We start from the raw sequence: 9,587 nt of genomic DNA, 5'->3' as shown, positions 1-9,587 counted from the left end.
GTGAGGGAGGAGGCTGCATGGAACCTGGACCCCACACAGTTGCCAAACAATCTTGTCTAGAGTTGGGAGTTAGAGGCTAACATAACTAGAGAGCAACAAACTGGAGAAAGCTGACCTAAGACACCTTCACAGATTTTACTGAAGACTGTCTTCTGCTTCACAATGACATGCCCAGGATGGGTTGTGAATGTAGATGTGAATGACAAAATACAGATACCACTCAGTACAGGCACATCTGATGTCAGGTGAGAGAATTAGAACATTTTGTGTACACAGAATGTCAGGAAAGTCAGTCACACAATTTGGCAAACAATTTTTTATCTAGATTTCAGGGCTTTTGTGTCTTTAGGAGGAAAAATCTCCACAGCAAAAGGGAGGAAGAATGTTAAGAGTGCAGTCACATCCCTCAGCTCCAAAGAATATTCCTTTGCTATTTTCTCTGCAGTCCATGTCTGTGGTGAACGCTGATGATTACTTAGAAGTGTCAAGACTTCAACGACTGATATTTTGCCTTTTGGAACAGTCTGAACATCCAGCTGACTTAAATGGCCTACTTTCATAAGTCTGCGTTCCTCAGACTTAGGTGGGAGGCTTCCTCCTTTGTTCACCTAGAAGATAGGAAATTAAAAAGAAAAAAAGACTGGTAAGAGTTTGTTCCACAAGTATCACACATGCACCAGCAATCTTAAATTAAAGGTTTCCCCACCCGTCCTTCAATAGTATATAACTAAATGTATTTATTTTCTGAAATGGGGCATAGGAAGAAGCCCTGTGCTCCTTAGGAGGGCATCAAGGGCCACAGGATGCTTTGGATCTGCCATGAAAGGGAAGAGGGAAAGAGAAGTCTGAACTCTAAGGGGGAGTTCAGCAACATCAAACCCCTTCCCTCCCAGCCACCAGATTTTCCACAGCTCTTGTTTTTCTGGTATGGGTTGAAGCAAAAAGGGTGCATTCTGTGAGAAAACCTTGGGTTTGCAGGAATCATGGGCTTCTCATTCTACCAACAGGTCCCTGGAATAAGAGGAAAGTTAAGCCAGCTCTGAAGCTGGCACACACAATTTTCTTCACATTACAATCAACAGCAGGGAACTTGTAGGCATAAAGAAAACAAAGAGAAAACAGAAACAAAAAGTAGTGGAGGAGACCCAGGATGGACAACCCCAAAAGCTAGGAAATCACAATTTGGGACATTGAAGAACAACAGAGGGCTGACATTTCTCCTTACTAGGGCCATATTTTGCCCTGGAGTATGAGGTTGGCCAGATTTTGCCTCATGCCCCTTGCTTCCACTGAATTTGTACAAGAGAGCTTCTTGTGTTGGCCTTTTCATTCCAGGTTTTTTTTTCTCCCTATTTTAAATTAAACTGTGAGCCATCCTGGTCCTTCCATACTGTAAAATGGGGTAAAAGTATTTAGAACAAACAATTACAGGTTGGTCCAGCTGACTGTATGTTACTCAGCTGATGACTGCAGCATCAGAGGAAATCTATTCTTATCTCCACAGGGCACATCACACACAGTGATTATTAACAGTGCCAGTTCAAACATTGAGTGACCAGGTACTGTCCAGTCAAGTCTTACAGTCCTATGCATGAACAAGCCCAGTATCCAGAGACCACAGCATCACAGAGGTGGAAGGCACCTTATTCCAACTTCAGTCTGGCTCAGTGCAGGATCAGCAATGCAGAATGCCAAAAGCTTTCCTAACAGAAAACTAACTTTTATTTAAATACTTTCAGCAAAGGAGAGCCTAACACTATTTGAGGCAGTCTCCTCCACAGTCAAATAACTCTTGTGATACTTCCCTAGATACTCAGCTGAAGGATTTCTACCCAATTCATGCAATTCCCTGCAATTTCTCCCCTTTGGAAACTTTTTCTCATAGGAGGGCTTGTCCAATGTTTGAGCAGTTGTGATGCAGAGTCCAAACTGTTGCTCAGTACAAGATGTAACTACAGCATCTCTGCCTGCCTGTCTTTCTTTTTGCTATATAACTGGAGAGGTTTATTCCCCACTGTTAGTTTTTCAGAGTCTGAGCTTGTCAAGTTCATTTTGAATCCTGATTCTCTCTCCTACAGCATTCATCTGAGTCATTCAGAAACTAGGGGTGCATCTACATTATCAAAATAACACCATTTAAATGTTGTAGGTCTATCTTATGTAAACCTGGGATTCATAGGCCTGTTAAAGACAGCCAAAATAAAGCTGCTTCGAGTCACAGTGGAGGTATGGTGTTTCAATGATGCATACGTCCTAAGAGTCCAGAAGCCACACCAAAGCCACACTCCAGTCCTTAGGGCTGGAGCGTGGCTTTGGTGCAACTTCTGGACTCTTAGGATGCATGCATCATTGAAACACCATACCTCCACTGTGACTCGAAGCAGTTTTATTTTGGCTGTCTGTAACAGGCCATAGTTTTACAAATTCTTTAGCTTTCCCTGCCAAAGAGTGTTGATACCTCACAAAATTACAATTCTGAGGATTCTGTAGGATGGAGCCATGGAAATTAAAGTAGTGTCAAACTGCATTATTTCTGTAGTAAAGCTGCACCCTAGTTTTACCATCTTAATATGCCAAAGATTCTCCATCCCTATGTAGAACTGGAACTATGTTGCTCACACCTGTAGTTGACTCTACATTCATACAGCCATAGTTCACAAATGCCCTTTTGGTGACCTCACTGACAAGAGCCCTCTATATTTTAATAAATGGATAGGTTAGTTTAGAGATATTTCCCCACCACTACTACATACAATGGAAGGAGGATAATTCTTTGGTCACCCTGATGTAACTGGATTGTAACTTCCATCATCTCACATCCTTGGCTACGCTAAGTAGGGCTGATGGGAACTGGAGGCCAACAAGCATCAACTGATAAACCTTGCCCTGTATCTCTCATACGATTATTATTATTATTATTATTATTATTATTATTATTATTATTATTATTATACATTCAACATTGTCTTTTGTGGGTTTTTCGGGCTATGTGGCCATGTTCTAGAAGAGTTTATTCCTGACATTTCGCCAGCATACATTATTTGCACACTAATATATTATGATTCCTTAGAGGAACAGAGATGAACAGGCACAGGAGCTGACACATCACCTCCCACACTGATGCTGTTCATTCCTAGTTTCAGCAGCTGAAGCTTGTGTGCTTTCAGACCATTCTTTGGGCTAAAATGCAAAAGAAATAGAGAAGGAGAAAGGAACAGGGAACCAACTTTTCAGAAATGAAAAATCAGATGGTGCTCTTAACTGTATAACTGAGGTGGGAACCCAATACATTTCCATGGGAATATATCTGTATTGGGTTCATGCAGTGCATGCTGGTGATGGCTAGATATATCCCTTTCTGTCTGCTGAGAAAGGGACACACTGCTCTTGCCAAAGGTCTGAATTCACAGAGACCTTTTGAAATTATGAGAGTCCACTCATCAAGAACCTTCCTGCAGAGATGGGGGACTTCAGTCTCTTGGACCACACCTTGCTTCTGGCATTCCCCAAATAGCCACACATCCTTCCATATGACCACCTCTTTTGGGAGTTTTCTAGATTACTTAAGGGTCTTTCTCTATTCTAAAATGTTGTAATAATTCTTCTAAGGGTTAGTTACTGGCAGGAAGAGCTTTAAACAAAAGTATGCTGATATTTTATAGTCCCACCATTTTGCTTTTGGCATTTAATGGAATAGGACTTCCTAGAATTTCTCTGAAATTGAATTCCATTCTACCCTTACTTTACTAATACGTTAGCAAAAAGACAGTGAACTAAAGCATTTCTCTCTTTTTCCTGCCTCGATGTACCCCAAATCTGTTCTTCAGGGCCCCCCTAACCTTAGAGATTAGATTTTGGAGGACAAGAGGGGGCTGTGGGGAAGGAGCAAGCGTAATTTGATTAACCAGCAGAGTTTATTCTGCTGGTGGAATGATGCTACCATTTGATGCTACCCAGACTTGCTCTGAAGGATGTATGCTTTTGATACACATGAACACATTCTTGCTGTTGACTACAGAAAGATAAATAGCTATGCAAACAAGCTTTTTATGTACAATACCTATCTCTAGAAAACCCATGTGTTCTTATTCCAGACTAGAATGTTATTATTTTCAACCATTTTCCTGAGTCTCCTTTTCAGCTCATTGTGATCTGCTGTTCCATTAGCTATTTACTCTTTGATTAACAGGGGCAACATAAAACCTTACAGGTAATATAAAACTGTTAGGATCGAAATTTTATATCATCTCTCATATGTATTCCCTAAAATTCTCATATGTTTCACTGTTTTGTCTGAGATTTTCTTCCTTACATTTGTGGCACTTTATCCTCCTTGTGGTTAGGGCTGGATGACCAGAGGTCCTCCTGTTCCAGGACATGTCCTATAATCCAGCTTTCTGTGCAGGAGGAATTCCAAAATGTCCTGCACATTGAGCATGACTAAGAAGCATTAATCTACATTTCTATTAGTGTCTTAGATTTTATTTTGTCATGCCCTACATTTTTCTTGAATATCCTACATTTTGCAGTACCTTGTCCTCCTTTGCAGTTAAGATGCCTGGTCATAGGAAAAACAAAGGATCATATTCTCTCACACACACACATCTAAAATACACTGAGAATGTTAAACAATGCGCCATTTTGACATTTAAGAAATTGTTACAAAGAAACAGCAAAAGGAAAAGCACAGCAGATATTTAAAATTCAAATAGAAGCTAGTTAAACCAAGCAGGTAGATTGTGAAGCTTGAATGAAAGCTTGAAGAAAGGATTTATTAAATGCCTTGATTAAATGCATTTACAGTGGTACCTCGGGATACGAAATACCCAGGTTACGAATTTTTCAGGATACGAATAAATCCCATAGGGATTTATTGTTTCGGGTTACGAAAGTTTTTTCGGGTTACGAAAAAACTCTGGCGCTGTTTTAAATGGAGCCGCGGCAGAGCCGCGGCTTTTTTCCCCATTAGCGCCTATGGGTTTTCGGCTTACGAAGGCTTTTCGGGTTACGAACGGTGCCGCGGAACGAATTATTTTCGTAACCCGAGGCACCACTGTATTAAATGACTCTTCCTGTAACATGGGCAATGAGAGAACGAAAGGAAGGAAGAACATAAAACGAGGAAAAATGATTAGCCAACATTATAATTAGGATGCTCCTAAAAATAAAAGATTTAAAACACACATGACAAATAAGATCAAACGTGATTTTGAAATACAGGACAAAAGCGGGACATTGTTCTTGTTACGGTATACACTTAAAAAGGAGAATTAGCTTGTAGGACTACTAAGGAGACAATCCTACTGACCTGTTTCGATGGATCTCTGGAATCAACATAAACATCCTTTAATAGAGTATGAAGGTATTCGTCTTTTTTCTTAACCTCTTCCTGAAATTCAGCTGAGTCTGAGGAAAGAGAACAACAATGTAAATCTGTCTTTATTTTCCATTTTCTCTTAGCTTAAACAATATGTTGCAATTCTTCCTGAAATTATAGGGAAATAATAACTGAATGAATACAATACCACTGAATCAAACGAACTCCCCAACATGTTTAATCACCAAATGTATGTATTCAACAGATCCTTCCAAGCTGGAATTTACAACCTGGTTTTGGCACTGCGCTGTAACACTGCAGTTCTGGCTGAAGGAGAAGCAAGCACAGGACGTAACAGAGAAAGGTGGCAGCCGGTTTCAACAGGGAGCCACTGCTCCCAAATATTGAAGATTGGCCGATTGAGACGCACAAAGGCACTGAAATGGATAAATTATCAAGATCAATGGACGGTATTTTTTAAAAAGGGAAAGAATGTCTCCCATGCTATTTAACATTTACATGAAACCGCTGGGAGAGATCATCCGGAGACATGGGGCGCGGGGTTATCAGTACGCTGATGACACCCAAATTATTTTCTCTATGTCTCCGACTGATGCAGTGACTGAGGATGGCGTCTCTCCTCTTGAGGCCTGTCTGGAGTCAGTAATGGGCTGGATGAGGGAAAACCGACTCAAGCTGAATCCAGAGAAAACGGAGGTACTAGTGATAGGTTCCCCTGGTCCAGGAATGGCGGTGGTTCCACCTGTCCTGAACGGGGTCACGCTCCCTGTGAAGGACTCCGTGCGCAGTCTGGGGGTGCTTCTTGACTCGTCGCTTCACCTGACAGCTCAGGTGAATGCGACGGTCAAGAGCACCTGTCATCAGCTTCGGCTTATTCGCCAGCTGCGCCCATACCTGGCCCAGAGGGACCTAGAAACGGTTGTACATGCTCTGGTAACTTCGAGACTGGATTTCTGCAACGTACTCTACATGGGGCAACCCTTATACCAAACCCGGAAGCTTCAAATAGTGCAGAATATGGCAGCCAGGCTGGTCACTGGCGTTTCCAGGGCCAGCCATATAACACCTGTGCTGAAAGATCTCCATTGGCTGCCCATCCGCTTCCGGGCTCAATATAAGGTGTTGGTAATTACCTATAAAGCCCTAAATGGCTTGGGCCCAGGATTTCTGAAGGACCGCCTCTCCCCGTATATTCCGTCCCGCACCCTCAGAACATCTGGGCAGCAATTACTGAAGGTGCCCGGGGCCAGGCTTTCCTCCACTATGAAGAGGACATTCTCCATCGCCGCCCCGGCCCTTTGGAACACGCTGCCCACTGAGCTCCACTCATCAACCTCCCTGGCCCAATTCAGAAAGGATTTAAAAACCTTTCTGTTCCAACAAGCATTCCCCGAATAAAATCCTGTGGGCCTCCCTCCTCTTCCGTGGCCAAGAGGTTGGGCTAATGGGGCTTTTAGCTTGTTATTTTATTGTATGTACTCATTTGATGTTTTATTGTATTGTATTTGTTCTGTTTTAATATATGTTGTGAGCCGCCCTGATCTTGGGAAGGAGCGGGATAAAAATAAAAACTTTATTATTTATTTACAGTGGTACCTCGGGATACGAAATACCCAGGTTACGAAATTTTCGGGATACGAAAAAATCCCATAGGAAAACATTGTTCCGGGTTACGAATGTTTTTTCGGGTTACGAAAAAACTTTTGGTGCTTTTTTCAGCTTTTTCGCACGGAATCGCGGCTTTTCCCCATTAGCACCTATGGCAATTTGGCTTACGAAGGCTTTTCGGGTTACGAACGGTGCCACGGAACGAATTAATTTCGTAACCCGAGGCACCACTGTATTATTATAATTATGTGATGTTTTGAAAACAATGTTGAATTTGATGTATCAAATCATGGCACCAATTTCGGCTGATACGCCAACTGCGTCCCTACCTGGACCAAAAGGACCTGGAAGCAGTGGCACTGGCAATCTCTCCTTTGGATTTCTGTAATGCGCTCCACAAGAGAGTCAGAAATACTCCAGCTCCATTTGCAATGATATGTATTTTAGATGACGATTTAGTCAATGCATTGTATTGGTGGCGGTCCTACTGTTTCATCGAGGGCATTTTATATGACCTTGTAGCCCTTAATCTTGTAATGCTGTTTTTATTGTCGTAATCCCGCCTCAATCCACATGGAAAGGCAGGAAATATGAATAATAGTACTAATTATTATTATTATTATTATTATTATTAAAAAGTAAAACTATAACTCTTATCAGGAATAAAATTATGTTCCTTACAGATTTACCTTCTAAGTGATTAAATATAATATTAGGCAAGGAGACAGAGAACAATTTGAGTAAATAAAGCAAAGTCAGGTAAATTCCGTTTATTTTATTAATAATGCTTTTTTCTTTTCTTATGTCATCCTTTTGATATCTCTGGTGTTTCTATGAAGCCGTGATTTTAATGTTGAAATGAATAAAGAAAGATGAGCTGAAAACTCTCATATAGATGTAAATTGAGGCTTCTTGGTCCTGCTCAAAATGGAGGGCAGCAGGGCCAAAGACTCTGATATCAATACATGTAAATCTTCCTCAAAATGGAGGACACGGACAAAGAAGAGCTGAACACTCTGATATATATGGATGTAAATTGATGCTTCTAAGTCCTGCTCAAAATGGAGCTGGAAACTCTCCTATCAATAACTGTAAGTCCTTCTCAAAATGGAGGGCCTTTTGGAAACCCTGCCCCCCATTCCCACAATCCCAGCTCCTCCAAGGGGAGCCGGAGCCCCACTTACAGAGTCCCTGTGCCGGGTGCCGTGGGGCCGGGGAGGGCTTGGCTTTGCCGACCTCCCGGTGCGCCCGGCTCTCCAGGTTGAAGCTGGCAAAGACGCGGCTCACCCGGGCTCCCATCATGGCGCCCCAAGAGCCACAGAGGAGGCTGCACTGCGGGAAGAGCATGCGCAGAAGGAGCACAGACGGAGAGAGGGCGCAGAGCAGCAGGGTCTCTGAGGCGCCGCGTGATGACGTCAAGAGTACACGACCTCAGTGTCTCAGGTGGCTGCCCCTCCCCCGTTGCATTATGGGATTTGCAGTTTAAGGAGATGGCCTTTCGAATTCCCAGACAGAGAGCCCTTAGGCATGACTGGACTACAAAAACCAGAATGCAACGGGAGGCAGACAGAGCAGCTATAGTGGAATAGACCCACTATAAGAGTGTAATGAGCTACATTCTCACAGTATTATATTTTTCCACCTTGACTGCTCTGGCTGCCTCCTGTTGCATTCTGGGATTTTCAGTTTAAGAAGGAACATTTAGAACGCTCACCCAGTGAGCTCTTAGGCCTCATTGAACTACAAACCCCAGGATGCAATAGGAGGCAACCAGAGCTGTTAAAGTGGAATAGCCCCACTATAAGAGGGTAGTGAGGTACACTCTTATAGGGCTGCTATTCCACTTCAGTTGCTCTGGCTGCATCCTGATGCATTGTGGGATCTGCAGTTTAAGGAGGTGGCCTTGAGAATTCCCTGCCAGAGAGCTCTTAGGCCTCATTGAACTACAAACCCCAGGATGCAACAGGAGGCAGCCACTAGAGCAGTAAAAGTGGAAGACCTTCCTGTTTAGACAGAGAGGCATTTAAAAACAGAAAGTCTTTAGAAGCATGGGATCATGGGGTGGTGGCGATATTTTTAAATATGTTTATCTTTCTAATTGTTTGTATTTTGTTCTTTTAACACATAACTTGTTTTAATATTGTAATAAATGTAATTCTGTTTTAACTACTTTTGTATGCTTTTAATTTTACTGTTTTTTTTTTAATGTTGTGAGCCACCCTGAATCCCAGTTTTGGGGGAAAGGGTGGGATATAAATGAATATAATAATAAATGATGATAACAACAACAACAAGAGTGTAGTGAGGTACACTCTTATAGTGTTGCTGTTGCACTTTGCTCTGGCTGCCTCCCGTTGCATTCTGGGATCTGCAGTTTAAGGAGGCATGAGTCATGACTGAAGTACAGGCGCATGGCGTGGTGGCAGCATTGGGGTGTGCGTTGTGTGAATGCCTGGACCCCTCTCTGCCCTGAGGCCGGTGTTTAGTGCTGGTCTGTCGAGGCTGGTTGTTAGGCTCCCATCTCATTCCATGACAGACTGTTGTATATTGTCAGGCTGCAACGGTGACTATCCCATGGACAGAACTAGCTGGGACAGATGGAAGTTGTAGTTGAACAATATCAGGGATGGCAATGATTTCT

General features: G+C 42.6%; 1 protein-coding gene across 1 annotated transcript; it reads right to left on the bottom strand.

Annotated features, from left to right (window-relative positions):
• Window positions 1-301: 301 nt before the first annotated feature.
• Window positions 302-8,305, bottom strand: NDUFAF4 (NADH:ubiquinone oxidoreductase complex assembly factor 4). Its single transcript, XM_042446840.1, has 3 exons — window positions 8,131-8,305; window positions 5,309-5,406; window positions 302-608 (listed from the first exon to the last, which is right to left on the bottom strand). Exons 1-3 carry the CDS (start codon window positions 8,291-8,293, stop codon window positions 318-320), a joined length of 552 nt encoding a protein of 183 aa, XP_042302774.1. The 5' UTR covers window positions 8,294-8,305; the 3' UTR covers window positions 302-317.
• Between the last annotated feature and the right edge of the window lie 1,282 nt (window positions 8,306-9,587).

The sequence above is a fragment of the Sceloporus undulatus genome, chromosome 1 (genome assembly GCF_019175285.1).
Source record: "Sceloporus undulatus isolate JIND9_A2432 ecotype Alabama chromosome 1, SceUnd_v1.1, whole genome shotgun sequence".
NCBI lineage: Eukaryota > Metazoa > Chordata > Lepidosauria > Squamata > Phrynosomatidae > Sceloporus > Sceloporus undulatus.
This window is presented reverse-complemented; position numbering and strand designations above follow the sequence as displayed.

What these genes read in the sequence shown, in the direction of transcription:
- NDUFAF4 (XM_042446840.1), bottom strand. Translation starts at nt 8,293, where the DNA reads ATGCTCTTCCCGCAGTGCAGCCTCCTCTGTGGCTCTTGGGGCGCCATG. An exon ending in GCACCCGGCACAGGGACTCT is followed by an intron (nt 5,407 to 8,130) that starts GTAAGTGGGGCT and finishes CTCTTTCCTCAG; the next exon opens with ACTCAGCTGAATTTCAGGAA. An exon ending in CCAGAGATCCATCGAAACAG is followed by an intron (nt 609 to 5,308) that starts GTCAGTAGGATT and finishes CCTATCTTCTAG; the next exon opens with GTGAACAAAGGAGGAAGCCT.